Source organism: Bombina bombina, chromosome 1 (genome assembly GCF_027579735.1).
Source record: "Bombina bombina isolate aBomBom1 chromosome 1, aBomBom1.pri, whole genome shotgun sequence".
In the NCBI taxonomy this organism is placed as follows: Eukaryota; Metazoa; Chordata; class Amphibia; order Anura; family Bombinatoridae; genus Bombina; species Bombina bombina.
The window spans coordinates 338918870-338941179 of record NC_069499.1 but is presented as its reverse complement, the minus strand read 5'-3'; the positions used below and the strand labels follow the sequence as shown (position 1 = coordinate 338941179).

The 22310-nt window shown below is 40.4% G+C and overlaps 1 protein-coding gene across 1 annotated transcript in view; it reads right to left on the bottom strand.

Moving 5' to 3' along the window:
• The window catches only part of LOC128645272 (probable hydrolase PNKD), a 408654-nt gene that overhangs the window by 148545 nt on the left and 237799 nt on the right, over window positions 1-22310 (bottom strand). Inside the window, 1 exon segment of the mRNA XM_053698128.1 lies at window positions 955-1013. Coding sequence (XP_053554103.1) covers window positions 955-1013 — 59 coding nt within the window.

The following is a 22310-nucleotide window of genomic DNA, read 5'->3' as shown; positions in this document are numbered from 1 at the left end:
TGCATCACATTCCTGCTTTTTAAATAAAGATAGCAAGACAACAAAGAAGAGTAAATTAGAAAGTTGATTAAAATTACATGCTCTATCTGAATCATGAAAGAAAAATTTTTGGGAATAGTGTCCCTTTAAATCAAATGTTACATTCGAAATTGCGAATGTGTATATTTAATCTAAATATGAACATTTAAAAACAAAAATAACATTTGAAAACTGGAAATAAGATCGATTACCGATTTTTAATGGATTTTCATACTTAACATTCGATTGTCCAAAACAATGTCCACAGGACTATTCGTTCTACCAAACTAATTACACTTTCAGTACATTTGCACATCACTAATATCAATCAAGCCACAATATAAAATAAATCTACTGTTGCTGGAATGAGCTCAGTGATGGCCTCTCCCAGTAGTGTTACAGTAATAATCTTTGTGGGCTTTTAAAGGGACAGGAAACCAAATTTTCTTTCATGAGTTGGATAAAACATCATTTTAAACAACTTTCCAATTTAATTATATTATCAAATATGCTTAATTTCTCTTGTTATTCTTTGGTGAAGGAACAGCACTGCACTACTGGCAGCTAGATAAACACATCTAGTTAGCCAATCACAAGATACAAATGTGTGCAGGCACCAGCTAGCTCCCACTAGTATAGGATATGTGCGTGTTTTTAAATAATGGATACCAAGAGAACGAAGCACATTTGAAAATAGAAGTGAAATTAAAAGTTTATTAAGTTTATTAAAAATGACATGCTCTATCGGAAAAACAGAAAATCAATAGAATGAGAAAGTCAAACATCATAAAAACAAGTAGTATCCTTAGAGTGTCTTCAACTTATATATAGCAGCTGGTGTTTGAACACAATGTAAGCTATATTTATAAAACTCTTGTGTACATGTGACTATATAACATGTGGATTATTCTAAATATTACATTTGGCAGAACTTACCAGTGTTTGTGAGTGCAAAGGATCGCTTCAAGCGTCACCCCTTCCCTCTCCAAGCAGGCCTGCAAGATCACAAAGAAAGCACAATGGTTATAGTGCACTTTGATGGATATAAAACTTCTTTTATCTAACTGATTCGGAAAGAGTAACTTTTTTTTTTTTTAAACTTCCTAATTTATTTCTATTGTCAAATTTACTTCATTCTCTTGGTATCCTTTGTTGAAAAGCAGGAAGCGTGCACGTTTCTGGAGCACTAAATGGCAGCAGTTTTGCAAGAATGTTTTTAGCAATGATATTCACTAGATGGCAACACAAATGTTGCCATGCAGTGCACCAGAAACGTGCACATTACCTACCTAGATATGCTCTTCAAATAAGAATATCAAAATAAGCAAATTTGATAGCAGGTATAAATGTAAAAATTTTCTAAAATTGTATGCTTTATCTAAAAATCAAGAAAGAAAAATTACTTAGCAATAGGAAAGCCAAAAACAGAACAAACTTCACAGAGCTCTAAAAGCAAATGTCTAACCCCTAACAAACCAGATATTTTAGAGGAGCTGGTATATAAAGGTTGTATGCATCTAATTCCTTCTTAAACGCATGGTAACTGCTCCTGTATCTCCACAAGACATTACATGGCTATGATGGATTCTATTTTGTCAACTGTTTGGACACTACTTGCTTAGATTAGAATCTTCCAGATTTTCAGAGTTGGTAGATCAAAATTAGTAACTCCAAAGTAATTTTCTAACTATTTAATTATCAACATTTATTTGGCCCCTAGAGGAGGGCCTTCGGTTAGATCAAAAGGAAGGGAGGTAGGGATAGATCTTTAATTCTTTCCCCTGATGTTGGAAACGCAGGAACAAACATTTTTTGTTATCAAAGTGATCAGAATCTTTCTATGTCAAACACAGCTGACATTGTTAGCTCACATGAGATTTTATCTCCATTATCTCACAACGGCACTTGGAACTGCCATTAAATAGGTTAATGGAATCTGTGTATGTGATTAGCAATTGGACAGAGTGGTATTTATTGTTAAACAATATGAAAACCAATTGTATTTGGGCATGAGAGAGATACTGGGCATGTTTGATTAATAAAAAAAGAATGTCATCTTCTAACATGGTATTTTAACATTTCTATCGCTGTAAATAGTGAAACACTAAGGGGCCAATTCTATGAAGTTTGGAAGTCTAGAAGTGGTTTTCCACATCAACACTCATAGGGACAGCCCTCATGGAATTCTATAAAAAAAAAAAGGTTGTCCCTGCGAGTGGTTAGATGTCTCCCAAACAAATAATCAGAGCTCTCTGCTAGGTAAAAAGTTTGCAACGAAGGACGAAGTACAGAGGGAGAAACCGGCGTGTTTTATAACTTAAATATTACGCTTAATACAAATCAAATTATGCTGTTTTCAGTGTACCGTGCCTTAAAATTCTTTGGTATTTTCGTATTCCTTAGGTTTTCCTTTCAGAATAATTAGTGTTTTGAGTATTTTGGTGAAAAGTCGGCACTTTTTAACTGGTGACAAAAAACAGTGAACCGCAGCGCAAAAACAGAATTTATGTTTACCTGATAAATTTCTTTCTCCAACGGTGTGTCCGGTCCACGGCTTCATCCTTGGCAAAGAGAGCACACAGCAAGAGCTGTCCATATAGTCCCCCCTCTGGCTCCGCCCCCCAGTCATTCGACCGACGGTTAGGAGAAAAAGGAGAAACTATAGGGTGCCGTGGTGACTGTAGTGTATATAAGGAAAAAAAATTCAAACCTGATGAAAAACCAGGGCGAGCCGTGGACCGGACACACTGTTGGAGAAATAAATTTATCAGGTAAACATGAATTCTGTTTTCTCCAACATTGGTGTGTCCTGGCCAACGGCTTCATCCTTACTTGTGGGAACCAATACCAAAGCTTTAGGACACGGATGAAGGGAGGGAGCAAATCAGGTTACCTAAACGGAAGGCACCACGGCTTGCAAAACCTTTCTCCCAAAAACAGCCTCCGAAGAAGCATAAGTATCGAATTTGTAAAATTTGGCAAAAGTATGCAGAGAAGACCAAGTCGCTGCCTTACAGATCTGATCAACAGAAGCCTCGTTCTTGAAGGCCCATGTGGAAGCCACAGCTCTAGTAGAATGAGCTGTAATTCGTTCAGGAGGCTGCCGTCTGGCAGTCTCAAAAGCCAATCGGATGATGCTTTTCAGCCAAAAAGAAAGAGAGGTAGCAGTAGCTTTCTGCCCTCTCCTCTTACCAGAATACACGACAAACAAGGATGATGTTTGTCTGAAATCCTTTGTTGCTTCTAAATAGAATTTTAAAGCACGGACCACATCAAGGTTGTGTAACAAACGTTCCTTCTTCGAAACTGGATTCGGACACAGAGAAGGAACAACAATTTCCTGGTTAATATTCCTGTTGGAAACGACCTTTGGAAGAAAACCAGGCTTGGTACGTAAAACTACCTTATCTGTATGGAATACCAGATAGGGAGAAGTACACTGTAAAGCAAATAATTCAGAAACTCTTCTAGCAGAAGAAATAGCAACCAAAAACAGAACTTTTCAAGATAGTAACTTAATATCTATGGAATGCATAGGTTCAAACGGAACCCCCTGAAGAACTGAAAGAACTAAATTTAGACTCCAAGGAGGAGTCAGAGTTCTGTAGACAGGCTTGATTCTAACTAACGCCTGTACAAACGCCTGTACATCTAGCACAGCTGTCAGACGTTTGTGTAACAACACAGACAGAGAAGATATCTGTCCTTTTAAGGAACTAGCTGACAACCCTTTATCCAAACCCTTTTGGAGAAAGGAAAGTATCCTAGGAATTTTAATTTTACTCCAAGAGAATCCCTTGGATTCACACCAACAGATATATTTTTGCCATATCTTATGGTAAATTTTTCTAGTTACAGGTTTTCTGGCTTGCACCAGAGTGTCTATCACTGAATCTGAAAACCCATGCTTAGATAGAATCAAGCGTTCAATTTCCAAGCAGTCAGTTGCAGAGAGACTAGATTTGGATGTTCGAATGGACCTTGTACTAGAAGATCCTGTCTCAAAGGTAGCTTCCATGGTGGAGTCGATGACATATTCACCAGGTCTGCATACCAAGTCCTGCGTGGCCATGCAGGAGCTATTAGAATCACTGATGCCTTCTCCTGTTTTATTCTGGCTACAAGCCTGGGAAGGAGAGGAAACGGTGGAAACACATAAGCTAGATTGAACGACCAAGTCGCCACTAATGCATCCACTAGTGTCGCCTTGGGATCCCTAAATCTGGACCCGTATCGAGGAACCTTGGTGTTCTGGCGAGACGCCATCAGATCCATATCTGGAGTGCCCCATAGTTGAGTTAACTGGGCAAAGACCTCCGGGTGGAGTTCCCACTCCCCCGGATGGAAAGTCTGACGACTCAAATAATCCGCCTCCCAGTTGTCTACTCCTGGGATGTGGATTGCAGATAGGTGGCAGGAGTGATCCTCCGCCCATTTGATGATCTTGGATACTTCTCTCATCGCCAGGGAACTCTTTGTTCCCCCCTGATGATTGATGTACGCTACAGTTGTCATGTTGTCCGACTGGAATCTTATGAATCTGGCCTTCACTAGGTGAGGCCAAGCCAGGAGCGCATTGAATATCGCTCTCAGTTCTAAAATGTTTATCGGGAGAAGAGACTCTTCCCGAGACCATAGACCCTGAGCTTTCAGAGAGTCCCAGACTGCGCCCCAGCCTAAGAGACTGGAGTCGGTCGTGACGATGACCCACTCTGGTCTGCGGAAACTCATTCCCTGAGACAGGTGATCGAGAGTCAACCACCAGCGGAGTGAGTCCCTGGTTACCTGGTCTACTTGAATCTGGGGAGACAAGTCTGCATAATCCCCATTCCACTGTTTGAGCATGCACAGTTGTAATGGTCTTAGATGAATTCGAGCAAAAGGAACTATGTCCATTGCTGCAACCATTAATCCTATTACCTCCATGCACTGAGCTATGGAAGGCTGAGGAATAGAGTGAAGAACTTGACAAGCGTCTAGAAGCTTTAATTTTCTGACCTCTGTCAGGAAAATCTTCATTTCTACAGAATCGATTATTGTTCCCAAAAAGGGAACTCTTGTTGACGGGGACAGAGAACTCTTTTCTACGTTCACCTTCCACCCGTGAGATCTGAGAAAGGCTAGAACAATGTCTGTATGAGTCTTTGCTTTGGAAAGAGACGACGCTTGGATTAGAATGTCGTCTAGATAAGGTGCTACAGCAATGCCCCTCGGTCTTAGTACCGCTAGAAGGGACCCTAGCACCTTTGTGAAAATTCTGGGAGCAGTGGCTAAACCGAATGGAAGAGCCACGAACTGGTAATGTTTGTCCAGAAAGGCGAACCTCAGGAACTGATGATGATCTTTGTGGATAGGAATATGCAGGTACGCATCCTTTAAGTCTACGGTAGTCATATATTGACCCTCCTGGATTGTTGGTAAAATCGTTCGAATGGTTTCCATTTTGAATGATGGAACTCTGAGGAATTTGTTTAGGATTTTTAAATCCAGAATTGGCCTGAAAATTCCCTCTTTTTTGGGAACTACAAACAGGTTTGAGTAAAAACCCAGACCTTGTTCCGCTATTGGAACTGGGTGTATCACTCCCATCTTCACTAGGTCTCCTACGCAATGTAAGAATGCCTGTCTCTTTATCTGGTCTGAAGATAAGCGAGACATGTGGAACCTTCCCCTTGGAGGAAGTTCTTTGAACTCTAGAAGATACCCCTGAGAGACTATATCTAGTGCCCAGGGATCCGGAACATCTCTTGCCCAAGCCTGAGCAAAGAGAGAAAGTCTGCCCCCTACTAAAACCGGACCCGGATCGGTGGCTACCCCTTCATGCTGTCTTGGTAGCAGCAGCAGGCTTTTTGGCCTGTTTACCCTTGTTCCAGCCTTGCACAGGTTTCCATGCTGGTTTAGGCTGGGAAGTGTTGCCTTCTTGTCTAGAGGCTGCAGAGTTTGGATTTGGTCCGTTCCTGAAATTGCGAAAGGAACGAAAATTAGATTTGTTCTTAGCCTTGAAAGGCCTATCCTGTGGGAGGGCATGGCCCTTACCACCAGTAATGTCTGAAATAATCTCTTTCAATTCCGGCCCGAAAAGGGTCTTACCCTTGAAAGGAATATTAAGCAATTTAGTTTTGGACGACACATCCATCGACCAAGATTTTAGCCAAAGCGCTCTGCGCGTCACTATGGCAAAACCTGAATTTTTCGCCGCTAACTTAGCCAATTGGAAAGCGGCATCCAAAATAAAGGAATTAGCCAACTTTAGTGCGTGAATTCTGTCCATGACTTCATCATATGGAGTCTCCTTTTGGAGCGAATTTTCTAGTTCCTCGAACTAAAAAGACGCTGCCGAGGTGACAGGAATAATGCACGAAATTGGTTGAAGAAGGAAACCTTGCTGAACAAATATCTTTTTTAGCAATCCTTCCAATTTTTTATCCATAGGATCTTTGAAAGCGCAACTGTCCTCAATAGGAATAGTTGTGTGCTTGGCAAGCGTTGAAACTGCCCCCTCAACCTTAGGAACCGTTTGCCATGCGTCCCTTCTGGGGTCGACACTGGGGAACATTTTCTTGAATATGGGAGGTGGAACAAAAGGTATACCTGGCCTTTCCCACTCCTTAGTCACTATGTCCGCCACCCTCTTGGGTATCGGAAAAGCATCAGCGTGCACTGGGACCTCTAAGAATTTGTCCATTTTGCACAGCTTCTCTGGAATTACCAAAGAATCACAATCATCGAGCGTAGTTAGCACCTCCTTAAGCAGGGCGCGGAGATGTTCTAACTTAAATTTAAATGCCACGATATCAGGTTCTGCCTGCTGCGAAATTTTCCCTGAATCAGAAACTTCCCCTTCAGACAGACCCTCCCTCACTGCCAATTCAGATTGATGTGAGGGTATAACAGATAAGTTATCATCAGCGCCAACTTGCTCATCCTCTGTATTTAAAACTGAGCAATCACGCTTTCTAGGAAATGATGGTAGTTTGGATAATAAATTTGCTATAGAATTATCCATCACGGCAGTTAATTGCTGCATAGTAACAAGCATTGACGCGCTAGATGTACTAGGTATCGCCTGCGTGGGCAAAACTGGTGTTGACACAGAAGGAGAGGATGAGGAACCATCCCCACTACCTTCATTAGAAGAATCATCTTGGGCAATTTTATTAAATGTGACATCACTGTCCTGACTTTGTTTGGACGCCCTGGCACATTTTGCACAAATAGTTAAAGGGGGAACCACCTTGGCCTCTATACACACAGAACATATGCTATCTGAAGGTACAGACATGTTAGACAGAATTTGGCAGGCTAATAATGCAATAAAAGCGTTTTTAAACAAAACCGTTACTGTCCCTTTAAATAATAAAAAGGCACCCTTTATTTCTGCAAGTTTGAAAAACTATGAAGGCAATGTCCGATTTTTACAAAATTTGCACCCCAGTGTCCTAATGCCTTGAAAGTATTGCACACCAAGTTTCAAATCTTTAACCCTTAAAATGAGCAAACTGGTGTTATTTGTTCAAATCAACAATCTTAACACACTACAATCACTGCCACAGCCTTGCCACAGCCTCTTCCCTGAGAGGTATTCACCACTGAAATAAGCCTTCCTGAGTGCGTTTTTTTGAGCCACAGGATCCCTCACATGAAGCTGCATGCACTGCCTTGGAAGTGAACTGCGCAACTGAGGCGCGAAAATGGGGCCTCCTCCCTCTGCACTACCAGAGTGAAGGGGCCTTTCTGACTGGAATAGTAGTCTAACCAACTGCCAGGCGAAATAAAACGTTCCCAAAAGTGTTTTCAACTACACAAAAACACTCTAAATGTCATATAAATATGATATAAACCAATCGATTTAGCCCACAATAGTGTCAACCAGTATATAGCCCATTTATAAGCCTTAATCTGTTATGAGTCTAAGAAAATGGCTTACCTATCCCATAAGGGAAACTGACAGTCTTCTAGCATTAACATGTCTTGTTAGAAATATGACTGATCATACCTGAAGCAGATAAGCCTGCAAACTGTTCCCCCCAACTGAAGTTCTCTGGTTTCAACAGCCCTGCGTGGGAACAGCAATGGATTTTAGTTACTGGTGCTAAAATCATACTCCTCTTTAACAGAAATCTTCTTCATTTTCTGTTGTAGAGTAAATAGTACAAACCGGCACTATTTTAAAATAACAAACTCTTGATAGAAGAAATAAAAAACTACAACTAACACCACATACTCTTTACCATCCCCGTGGAGATGCTACTTGTTCAGAGCGGCAAAGAGAATGACTGGGGGGCGGAGCCAGAGGGGGGGGGCTATATGGACAGCTCTTGCTGTGTGCTCTCTTTGCCATTTCCTGTAGGGGAAGAGAATATCCCCACAAGTAAGGATGAAGCCGTGGACCGGACACACCAATGTTGGAGAAAAGGTTTTTAGAATTACATTGGGATTTGAGAGAAAATTCCATATATGAACATGTTCAGCCCATTTTACAAGAAAACAAATTATGCTTACCAGATAAATTAATTTCCTTCTGTATAAGAAGAGTCCACGGCATCATTCCTTACTGTTGGGAAATACTAAACCTGGCCAATAGGAGGAGGCAAAGACACCCAGTCAAAGGCTTAAATACCTCTCCCACTTACCTCTTCCCCCATTCATTCTGCCGAGGGAACAAGGAACAGTAGAATACATATATCAGGGTATAAATGGTGCCAGAAGAAAATCTAAATTTAGAGGGCCGCCCATCGGCGAACATGGGCGAGGGCCGTGGACTCTCCTTATACAGAAGGTAATGAAATTATCTGGTAAGCATAATTTATGTTTTCCTTCTTAATATAAGGAGAGTCTACAGCATCATTCCATACTGTTGGGAAAACTATACCCAAGCTCTAGAGCAGGGTTCTTCAAACTTTTTTCCCCAAGACCCAGTGTAATGATACCACATACCTTTGCGACCCTAATTTTATCCTTGGTCTGAAAATGTATTAATTAATATACAAGATAGCTGCAATTTTTTTTTGCAAAGTGACTAAAATCTGTATGTGCTTTATTCCTGATTATAGTCAAACTTTAGTGTTGTAAAATGTAGTAAAACACACAACACACACACACACACAAACCACACACACAAACCACCACAGTCTCATACAACACACACACAAACCACCACACAGTCTCATACAACACACACCACCACACAGTCTCATACAACACACACCACCACACACTCTCATACAACACACACCACCACACACTCTCATACAACACTCACCTCCACACACACTCATACAACACACAGCACACATCACACACTCTCAAACAAACACACTCACACACACAGAAGGAGGAAGAGAGAGAAAAAGGAGAAAATCCAGAGATGGAGAGAGGACATAGAAGAGTGGGCATAAATAGAGAAGAGAGGAGATGGGAAGAGAAAGGAAAAAAAGAGAGGGGATATACAGGAGAGAGAAACATTTTTTGTTTGTTTTTAAATCAATGGGCACTATAAAGAAAAGAATATATACACTTTAAGTAAGATGCCTTTGCATTAGATGTTAATTTTTTAATTGGTTTAAAAATATTGGTTGGTCCTTAAAAATAATAACATTAGCCATTAAAATGCCTATTTCCCTACTCTCTGTATATACACACATACATATATTTATACATTTTATTTAAGTTAAATAATACTTAAATAGTCCCCATTAAAACACAGTAACAGCCTTACACCGACTTACTTCTGCAGACATTGGTGCAGCTGTAAATCAAACTGGCAGAAGAGTAAGCACGGATCAGGTCCTCTCACATAACCTCCTCCCCTCCACAGCCTGCCCATTTGTGAAGCACAATTTAACCCCACAACTGCCAAAAAATAACTGCAGTACATTGCATTAGATTATAGTGTGCTGGGCATGTTATCTTTAGTTCTCAGCAATAGCAGTAGTTTTTTTTTTTTTTTCAAGGCTGCATTACTTCAAAAGAACCGGTCGGCCTCCATGGTTAACAACGCTGTGGTTCTGTCTGTGAGCTAGCCGGGAGAAGCAGGGAAAGTAAAACAATTAGACAGTAACTCCACCAGCAGAAAATGGGAGAGACTCACTACTAGATTGATTTATAACTTCCTTCAGCATGCTCAAATTCTGCAGCTCCCATAACAAAGCAGTATCGGCATCGGCTTATAACAGCACAGTGAGTGGAGAAAAACAAATAGGGGACAACGTAAGAACACAAATTTATGTACCTGCATCAAATGTTCAGGTGCCAACAGTGTGCATAAAAGCAGAGTAGCAATTACACTGCTGTAGCCCACAGTAACTACTTAGACTGACGGCAGACTGTGTGCAATAAAAATTAAACCTTTTTTTAAAAAAATAGAAGGCATGCCTGGCTTAAAAGGAACATTGCTCCTGAAGCTTGCGACCCAGTAAACACGGTGATGCAACCCAGTAGTGGGTCACGATCCGTGGTTTGAAGAACCCTGCTCTAGAGGATACTGAATGATAATAGGAGGGACAAAAAGAGAGGCGGACCCTAATCTGAGGGCACCACAGCCTGCAAAACCTTTCTTCCGAAAGCTGCTTCAGCCGAAGCAAAATCATCAAACTTGTCAAATTTAGAAAAAGTATGTAAGGAAGACCAGGTAGCTGCCTTACAAATCTGATCCATAGAGGTCTCGTTCTTAAAGGCCCAAGAGAAAGCCACTGCTCTAGTAGAATGAGCCGTAATCCTCTGAGGAGGTTTATGTCCCGTGGTCTCAGAAGCTAAGCGGATAACACTCCTTAACCAAAAAGATAAGGAAGTCGAAGAGACCTTCTGACCCTTACGCTTCCCGGAATAAAAAACAAACAAGGAAGAAGTTTGTCTAAAATCTTTACTAGCCTGAAGATAGAACTTCAAGGCACGAACCACGTCCAAATTATGAAACAAACGTTCCTTCGAAGAAGGATTGCCCCAAACAGCTCCCCATCCTGATAGACTTGCATCCATAGTCACAATCTCCCAGGATGGTCTTAAGAAGGATGTCCCTCGGGACAGATGATCCGGACAGAGCCACAGAGAGAGCGATTCTCTCGACCAGTTGTCCAGAGAAATCTGTTGAGATCCGAATGATCGCCGTTCCACTGCCTCAGCATGCACAGTTGTAACGGTCTGAGACGGAACCTGGCAAAGAGAATGATATCCATGCTGGACACCATGAGACCAATCACCTCCATACTCTGAGCCACAGAGGGCCTTAAGGAGGTCCGGAGGGCAAGACATGTCGAAGCTAGCTTGCAATGTCTCTGGTCTGTTAGAAATATCCTCATGTATATGGAATCTATTATAGTACCCAGGAATTTCACCCTGGTGCTTGGTATAAGAGAACTCTTTTCTAGGTTTATCTTCTATCCATGAGATCAAAGAAGAGAGAGGAGAAATTCCGAATGGTCCTCCGCCAGATGAAAAGATGGTGCTTGTACCAGAATATCATCCAAGTAGGGAGCTACTGCTATACCCCGGCTTCTGGAAACAACTAGAAGAGCCCCTAGAACCTTCGTAAAAATTCTTGGAGCAATAGCTAGACCAAACAGAAGTGCAATGAACTGGAAGTGCTGGTCCAGGAACGCAAACCTTAGGAACAGGTCCTTGTGTATTGGAATGTGAAGGTAAGCATCCTTCAGATCTATAGTGGTCATGAACTGTCCTTCCTGAACTAAGGGAAGGATGGACCTTATCGTCTCCATCTTGAATGAGGGGACATTTCGAAAAAAATGTAAGCACTTTAGTTGCAGAATCGGGCGGAAAGCTCCCTCCTTTTCTTTGGGACCACAACAAGTTTTCAATAGTATCCCAAACCTCTTTCTGTGATAGGCACCGTGACAATGACCCCTAAGGGGGACAGATCCTGCACGCACCCCAGAAAAGCTTCCCTCTTTTCTGGTCTGGAAGACAGGATTGCGAGGATAAATCTGCCCTTGGGTGGATGAGACTTGAAACTTATCTTGTATCCCTGAGCTATGACCTCCAGGACCCATGGATCCTGCATGTCCCTGAACCAAGCGTCTGAAAAGAGCGACAGTCTGCCCCCTACACGATCCAGAGCCGGATCGGGGGCCGCCCTTTCATGCCGATTTAGTCTCGGCGGGCTTCTTGCTCTGCGTGGACTTATGACACTTCTCTGCCATCCTCCTGTGACGAAAGGTAAAAAAATTACTGGGGGATGAGGGAAGTGGGAGCGGTATTTAATCCTTTGGCTGGGTGTCTTTGCCTCCTACTGGTGGCCAGGTTCAGTATTTCCCAACTGTAAGGAATGATGCCGTGGACTCTCCTTATATTAAGAAGGAAAACAACAATTATGAATTGTATTTTGTACTTATAAATACGAATTTCTTGTTTGTTTGTTTTTGCATAACCAGTGTACTTAAATTACGATTTACGCTGTGCATAGGTAATACAATTTATTCCTGTGTAATTTACCTACGCATTTCCCGCAGATCTTAGCTGTACGAGATCTCTCATATCTGCTAAATGTAGGTTTAATTAATCTAGGCCATATATTAATATATTCACGGCTGTTTCAGAGTGTATTGCACATGCGCGAAATAAAAGACATTCCAATCATTAAGTTGTCCACTTAATCAACACAATCTGTGTGTTGAATTTGATGTGTCCATTTTGTTCCAAAAATAAAGTGCAAAACCCGTGGTCAGGAGGATAGTGATCATCAAAGTTATTGCTGTCCATGAATTGTATCTGCTCTGATCCAATCTGAACTTGTCCCAATACAGAAATCTTGCTATAGCTTGGATTGTGTTTACTCAGAATTACTCAGCCGACAAGCGGGATTGAGAAGATTAGAATCAAACCAATAATGTTAAAAAATATCTTACATGGAAAACAGGCTTCTCCTCTCCCCATCTATAAATTGAACCCTAGTCAAGGGGTCTTATCTGCCTGTATCTCTTGGCTTAATCTGAATTAATCAAAAATCTGCTGAGTTATAAGCAGAGAGGACATGGTGCAATGAAAAGTAATGTAAGAGAGTGCAAGATCAATGTATTTTGCAGAAGGTCACAGTTTATACAGTAGATCACATGAGGAAGTGTAATATACAATGTGACATACTAGAAAAGAATATATCCCAAATGTATATCACAAGGTCATAGTATAATACACAGGGCACCACAATGTCATGCAAAAGTATACTTCCCAAAGGAACAGGAAAATGCACAACACCAAATAAACCTGACTTTACTTCATATATCAGTATATTGCATTTAAGGCCTATATTACTTATACTTGTTTCACTGTATCTTAACAATTAGTGCACACATTTTTTGACATTTTATTTTTTCGGTACAACAGTTTTATACCAAATCAATTCTTTTACTCCTTTCATCTTCTAAAAAGAAAAAAAACACTTTTCAACCCTTCATTTTGAGGTAATTTTTACAGGTTTGATTTTCTGTTATCCTGTATCTTTTCATTTTTATTTTAAAATGTCATGATCATGTGATTTTCATGTATTTACCGTCACTTGGATAGAGTCCTTACACCTGCTGATTTATACTCTCACAATCATCTCCTTTTGATCTTTTGCTTATTTTACACATGTATGCTCATGGCTTTCCTTTAAACATTAACTTAGTCCACACGGTCTCTCTTTACTTTTCTTTGGTTCAACTAATTAATCTTAGTCTCTCTTTCATCTTCAGCCATTTGCCGGCCTTTTCCTGCTGGAACAGTCTGGAGCTCTGTGTTTATGCTGATTAAAGTCCACGGATAACAAGTACAAAGCCTGAATGGGAGTCAGCCCTAAATCTGCGTTTTGTCCAAAAATAACAGGCACGCTCAGAAAGCCGGGGTGTCACTCAGCCTGTCCTGAGATCAGAGGACAGGAACAAGGGAGATCAGATTAAATATCAGAACTTCCTCAGTGAGCCAGGCCACAAATCACTGTGTGCTATAGAAGTTTAAACAATGTACAGATTAAAATGCACAGGAGAGTAGACGTCATTAGCTTTCCATAGAATCACTGCAAGGAGCAGTGGGAAAATTAGCCAGATAGTCTCTTACATGCAGGCACACACATTAACTCCTTTAAAAGCTAGACCGAAAATATCCCAATTTCCATTTAAAGGAACAACCAAGACACATTTTATTATGCAGCTAATATAGCAGGATTTACACATTGCAAGGTTCTATTTCTCACTGAGAAGTTACTTGGTACTGACAATATTCCTGTCGGTGCAAGGCCCTTATTAAAACATATTAAGAGCTGAGAGAATAGTAAATACATTTCTGCAAAAACAGAATTGTTCTACAGCATAACAAGCAACGATATACAACTGAGATCAATTACTGTTTGCCAAAGGAACCCCCCCCCCCCCAAAAAAATAGAAGAGTAAAAAAAAAGCAATTTAAACAATGTTTTAGACACTTTCATTTTCAAAATCTAGAAGCCAGTCAAAATTGAGGAATCAGCATTTCTTTCAGTTTTAATGGTGTGGGGTTTCTCCACTGACTTTACCCTTTGGATTAAAAGCAGACAAAGCAGTAAATTAACCCATTAATAGCCAGACACAAGCAAAAATTCATATATTGGACCTCTTGGTTGACCATAAAAAACTGCAGTAACTTGATTGTCTAAAAATAAAGCACAAATCAAGAGGGCTAAAAAAGAATTCTTACTCACTGGATTTAAACAGAGTAACCTTCTTTTATTTTAGTTACATTGCAGGGTAAAGCACCTCTTGCTCAGATCCTAGGTCTGAAAAAATAAAAGACAATTACTCTGTGTAAATCCAGAGTATGCAGATTATTTTATGCAGTATTATCAGCACTAATCCTGACACCCTGACAATTGTCTTGAAGTGGTGAGTGCAAAACCAAAAGGACAACAGCCAGGCTGTCGAGATTAGTATTGAAATGTTTTTTTCTCTGCTTCTTCAGTACATGTACAATAACACTTTAGTATATTTTTCTTTTTAAAATTTGAAGATGTTTCAACAATGTACAAATTAAAATACACAGTACCGTAGACTTTCTCAAAATAAACAGTAAAAAGGTGGGACAGTGAACACCGAACAAAAAACAACAAGCCCATTTATTTAAAAAATATATATAGTATCACAATTTTATTTATGTTTTTTAAACCATAAAACTATCTTACAGGCTCAGTATGGGAAGTAATGCATACAACTTCATTTAGCCACCAATCAGCAAGCGCTACCCAGGGGCTAACCAAAAATGGGCTGGATCCTAAGCTGCTTTTTCAAATAAAGATAGCAAGAGAAGGAAGAAAAAACAAATTATGTTTACCTGATCATTTTAATTCCTTTTGTTGATCGGGAGGAAGGATTCCTCTCGAGTCCACGGCATCATTCCTTACTGTTGGGAAATACTGAACCTGGCCACCAGGAGGAGGCAAAGACACCCCAGCCAAAGGCTTAACCCTTTGAGTGCTAAACTGAAATTGATATTTTTCTGTTTTTTTACTATTTTCAAAAAATATTTTTTTTTACTTTTTTATTTCCCCCCCCCTCCCCCCCAGATTCCCAAGATTTATACCATTGGAAAAGTTAGGCGATTACCATTCCAATGGTTGGTCTTGGGGGTCTGTAGCTGCATAGATCCCTGAGATACAGGTTTCTAAGCAGCATGCGCCCTTTCCCTATACTTTGTATTGACTATTTTATATAAAGTTGTGCGGTGAAGTCATCACGTCATTGCGCATCACGTCACCGCACGTAACTGGAAGCCCCGGCGATGCCTTTCACTATGCAGGCCCGATCACCGGGGTAGGAGCGGGTGGGGGCCCTCAGATTGCAAAAAAGGTAGTTGAGTGCTAATGACGGATCTGAGCTGTCATTAGCACTCAAGGGGATACTAAATCCAATGTTTTTTCTTTCAGGATTCAGAAAGAGCATGAGATTTTAAGCACCTTTCTAATTTACTCCTATTATCAATTTTTCTTTGTTCTCATGCTATCTTGATTTGAAAAAGCAGTACTGAAAGCTTTAGAGCCGGACCATTTTTTGTTCAGCACCTGGGTAGCACTTGCTGATTTGCGGCTAAATGTAGCAAACCAATCAGCAAGCTCTACCAAGGTGCTGAACTAAAAATGGGCGGCTCCTAACCTTTTATTACTGCTGTTTCAAATCAAGATAACATGAGAACAAAGAAAAATTGATAATAGGAGTAAATTAGAAAGTTGCTTAAAATTGCATGCTCTATCTGAATCGTGAAAAAAAATGTGGGGTTAGTATCCCTTTAAATACTCTCCCTACTTTCCTCATATCCCAGTCATTCTGCCAAGGGAACAAGGAACAGTAGGAGAAATATCAGGGTATAAATGGTGCCAGAAGAGAAAAACTAATTTTGGTCTAACCATTGGAGAATACGGGCGGGCCGTGGACTCTCCTCATACAGAAGGAAATTAAATTATCAGGTAAGCATAATTTATGTGTTCCTTCTTAATCTGAGGAGAGTCCATGGCATCATTCCTTACTGTTGGAAAAACTATACCCAAGCTCTAGAGGACACTGAATGATAAGAGATAAAAGAGAGGCGGACAATAATCTGAGGGCCCCACAGCCTGCAAAACCTCTCCCCCAAAAGCTGCTTCGGCCGAAGCAAAAACAACAAAAAAAAAAGTATGTAAGGAGGACCAGGTAGCCTAGCCGTCTTACAAATCTGATCGATAGAGGCCTCGTTCTTAAAGGCCTAAGAGGAAGACACCGCTCTAGTGGAATGAGCCGTAAACCTCTGAGGAGGTCTAAGTCTCGCTGACTCATAAGCTAAGTGTATAACACTCCTCAACCAAAAAGAAAAGGAAGTCGAAGAAGCCTCCAGACCCTTACGCTTACCAGAGTAGATAACAAACAAGGAAGAAGTTTGTCTAAAATCCTTAATAGCTTGAAGATAAAAAAACTTTAAAGCTTGAACCACATCCAAATTATGAAGTAAACGTTCCTTCGAATAAGAAGGATTAGGACACAAAGAAGGAACTACAATCTCCTGATTGATGTTGCGATCAGACACAACCTTAGGAAGAATATCCAAGCAGGTACGTAGGACAGCCTTATCATTGTGAAACTCCTGATAAGGAGACTCACATTGCAAGGAAGCTATTTCAGAAACTCTTGCCACCGACGCAATAGCCAATAGAAAAATAACCTTCCAGGACAACAATTTCATGTCAAGCGAATGTATAAGCTCAAAAGGAGCCCGTTGCAAAACCTTAAGAACAAGATTCAAAATCCAGGGTGGAGCATTAGATCTAAACACAGGTCTGATCCTAATCAGAGCCTTAACGAAAGATTGCACGTCAGGGAGATTTGCGAGCCTCTTGTGCAGCAAAACAGATGGGGCCGAAATCTGTCCCCTCAGAGAACTGGCAGAAAGGCCCTTCTCCAGACTCTCCAGACCCTCCTAGAGAAAATTAAAGGGACACTGAAACCCAAATTTTTTCATTCATGATTCAGATAGAGCATGCAATTTTAAGCAACTTTCTAATTTACTTCTGTTATCAATTTTTCTTCGTTCTCTTGATATCTTTATTTGAAAAAGAAGGCATCTAAGCTAAGGAGCCAGCAAATTTGTGGTTCAGAACCATGGACAGCATTTGTTTATTGGTGCTGTCCAATCAGCAAGGACAACCCAGGTTGTTCACCAAAAATGGGCCGGCATCTAAACTTAAATTCTTGCTTTTAAAATAAACATACCAAGAGAATGAAGAAAATTTGATAATAGGAGTACATTAGAAAGTTGCTTAAAATTGCATGCTCTATCTGAATCACAAAAGAAAAAATTGGGTACAGTGTCCCTTTAAGTATCCTGGCAGCCTTAACCTTGCGCCAGGCTAAACCACGCTATTCACACCAGAATAAGTAAGCTCTCCACACCTTATGATAGATGCAACGAGTAACAGGCTTACGGGCCTGAATGAGAGTATCAATAACCCTCTCAGAGAAACCTATCTTGGCTAGGACTAAGCATTCAATCTCCATGCAGTCAGCCTCAGAAAATCAAGATTTTGATGAACAAAAGGACCCTGTTCCAGCAGATCCCTGCGACAAGGTAACTTCCACGGAGGAGATCCCCACCAGGTCCGCGAACCACATCCTTCGCAGCCACGATGGAGCAATCAGTATCACTGGAGCCTGCTCCTGCTTGATGCGGGCCACTACACGAGGTAGAAGTGGTAACGGCGGGAAAATGTAAATCAGATTGAACCTTCAAGGCATTGCTAATGCATCTATTAGCTCTGCTTGAGGATCCCTGGACTGCGACCCATATCTGGGTAGCTTCGAATTGAGCTGGGATGCCATGAGATCTATCTCCGGTGTCCCCCATTTGTTGCAAATTTCTGCAAACACCTCAGGATGGAGAGAGACCATTCCTTCCAGATGAAAGGATTGTCTGCTGTGCCGCTTCCCAGTTGTCCACACCCGGAATGTGGATCGCTAACAGCGAACAGTTGTGGGCCTCCGTCCACTCCAGAATCCAAGATACTTCCCTCATTGCTAGGGAGCTTCTCGTTCCCCCCCCCCCCCATGGTGGTTGATGTAAGCCACAGAGGTTATGTTTCTCTAATTGGGATCTGATAAACTGGGCCAAACCCAGAAACCCTCAGAGCATTGAATATTGCCCGAAGTTCCAGAATGTTGATCGGGAGGAAGGATTCCTCTCGAGTCCATAGGCTCTGTGCCTTCCTGGCACCCCAAACCGTTCCCCATCCTGATAGACTTGCGTCCGTAGTCACAATCTCCGAGGATGGTCTCAAGAACGATGTCTATAAAAAAAGGGGGAGGAATGGGATTGCGCTAAAAACAGCTAGAGAGTTAATAATCTAAATATATATTGTGGTGAATACCAAAATTCAATGTGGTGCATACCAGAATTTAATGGAGTAAAATTCAATAGAGTGGAATTCAATATAGTGAAATATGTATCCCTTATAAGCTAGAAGGTGTGTTAGAACCAGATTACAAACAGCATCCAAATTAACTTTTCTTGTATCTAATTCGTGGTTAGTGTGTAATAAACGTAGTCCTCGATCTTATGACATATCAATTTATTATATCTATAATTCACAATAAAATAACAAATATGATGCCGGCATCAGTATAAAACAATTCAAGAGCATAATATTCTAGAGCATAAAATTCTAATAGTAACGGGCTAGAGCATAAAATTCTAATAGTAGCGGACTTTGCTAAATCTCATCACAATATTCAAATATTGGCAGCCGTTACTAGAATCATATCAGCCAATCGGAATTCGAGGGACGCCATCTTGGATGACGTCCCTTAAAGGAACCGTCATTCGTCGGGAAGTCGTCGTCGGAAGAAGATGGGTCCGCGGTGGAGGTCTTCAAGATGGATCCGGAAGAAAGAAGATTGAAGATGCCGTTGATAGAAGACTTCAGCCGGATCATGGACCTCTTCAGCCCCCTGCTTGGGCTTGGATCAGGACATCGGAGGAGCTCTTCTGGATCGATCGGTGAACCTGGTATGGTGAAGATAAGGTAGGAAGATCTTCAGGGGCTTAGTGTTAGGTTTATTTAAGGGGGGTTTGGGTTAGATTAGGGGTATGTGGGTGGTGGGTTGTAATGTTGGGGGGGGGGGTATTGTATGTTTTTTTTTTTTACAGGCAAAAGAGCTGAATTTCTTGGGGCATGCCCCGCAAAGGGCCCTGTTCAGGGCTGGTAAGGTAAAAGAGCTTTGAACTTTAGTAATTTAGAATAGGGTAGGGCATATTTTTTATTTTGGGGGTCTTTGTTATTTTATTAGGGGGCTTAGAGTAGGTGTAATTAGTTTAAAATTGTTTTAATATTTTTCTAATGTTTGTAAATATTTTTTTATTTTTTGTAACAGTTCTTTTTTATTTTTTGTACTTTAGTTAGTTTATTTCATTGTATTTATTTGTAGGAATTGTATTTAATTTATTTATTGATAGTGTAGTGTTAGGTTTAATTGTAACTTAGGTTAGGATTTATTTTTTATAGGTAAATTTGTAATTATTTTAACTATTTTAGCTATTAAATAGTTCTTAACTATTTAATAGCTATTGTACCTGGTTAAAATAAATACAAAGTTACCTGTAAAATAAATATTAATCCTAAAATAGCTATAATATAATTATAATTTATATTGTAGCTATATTAGGATTTATTTTACAGGTAAGTATTTAGCTTTAAATAGGAATAATTTATTTAAGAAGAGTTAATTAATTTCGTTAGATTAAAATTATATTTAATTTAGGGGGGTGTTAGTGTTAGGGTTAGACTTAGCTTTAGGGGTTAATACATTTATTAGAATAGCGGTGAGCTCCAGTCGGCAGATTAGGGGTTAATAATTGAAGTTAGGTGTGGCGATGTTAGAGAGGGCAGATTAGGGGTTAATACTATTTATTATAGGGTTATTGAGGCGGGAGTGAGGCGGATTAGGGGTTAATAACTTTATTATAGTAGCGGTGCGGTCCGCTCGGCAGATTAGGGGTTAATAAGTGTAGGCAGGTGGAGGCGAAATTGAGGGGGGCACATTAGGGGTTAATAAATATAATATAGGGGTCGGCGGTGTTAGGGGCAGCAGATTAGGGGTACATAAGTATAACGTAGGTGGCGGTCGGCAGATTAGGGGTTAAAAAAATGTAATCGAGTGCCGGCGATGTGGGGGGGGGGGGCTCGGTTTAGGGGTACATAGGTAGTTTATGGGTGTTAGTGTACTTTAGAGTACAGTAGTTAAGAGCTTTATGAACCGGCGTTAGCCCAGAAAGCTCTTAACTACTGACTTTTTTCTGCGGCTGGAGTTTTGTCGTTAGATTTCTAACGCTCACTTCAGATACGACTCTAAATACCGGAGTTAGGAAGATCCCATTGAAAAGATAGGATACGCAATTGACGTAAGGGGATCTGCGGTATGGAAAAGTTGCGGCTGAAAAGTGAGCGTTAGACCCTTTCCTGACTGACTCCAAATACCGGCGGTAGCCTAAAACGAGCGTTAGGAGCCTCTAACGCTGGTTTTCACGGCTACCGCCAAACTCCAAATCTAGGCCTAAGAGAATAAGAATAAAAGAACAGTTTAGTATTGTCACCATTGACAACAGCAGACAGCGAAGGGCCAGACTGTCATGTCTCACAGACTATAGTACGTGCACAGACTGCTGCATGTTGGAATGCTCTGATTCTGCATGTCAAAAAGGCCCAGATAGCCACTTCATGCAGTTCCCACAGGTGAAAATGCCAGTATGGCTGCTGATTGAATCACATAGGGACATACAGTATCTTACAAAAGTGAGTACACCTTTGATAAAGCCTAAAACAGGCAAAACGCATCAGGGGCGTGTTGTGGGACGATGGGGTCCCAGTAATTGTTAAATTTTAACTTATAATATCGCAGAGTTGTATAAATACCAGTAATACAGTCCAAACGGACGGTTAACTAAGTAACGAGTGGTGTGGTCACGGATCTGATGTCAGTGGCAGTTTTTTACTACAGTGTTTAATTACAGTAATTTTAATAATATTAAGATTACGATACTTAGAGTACAGATATTATACTAACATGTTTAAATGCCACAATGCATCATTTGCAGAAACAGGGACTAAGTATATAACTAGACAGATTTCAGTACGGAAGAACACAAAAAGCATACGTACATATGGTGTAAAAATACATACTCAATCTAAGTGATTAATGCTGTCAAAAATAAACTAATATACCACTGGTAATTTGGAGATAACGTACCATCCATGTATAGAGGAATAACTATACAAGAGTAAGACTCTGAGTATATTTAAAATGATCATAAAAAACCTTTTCAATACATGGTTACACAAAGTATAATATGTGAATAACACTTAGGTTAAGCCCTATATTAGAGGTGGATTAGTATAAAGCAATGATCTAAGAACGCCACAAAGAGGTGGATTAATACAGAGCAATTACTAAATAACCTAGTAATGTGTATACAACAAGAGTAAACACTAACCCACCAGCATTAGAGACCAATATCACAATATTGAGTATAAAATAATTACTGAGTATCCGAGGAAGGTATATTACTCATACATAAAATAATGATAAAAAACCACGCAAGCATGTATACCACGCGAAAATATAAACTTATATGCATCGGATTGCGTGATAATATAACACCTATACACAAACAAATAATCAAGAAACCCAATACAAAAGAAAAAACTCAGAGTACATTATAACTGAGGTAGAAAATCCACCATACATACGATTACACAGTACCGATAAGAAAGACTGTGGTGACCTGGAATAGTGTGCAAGGGTAATATACCCTATCTG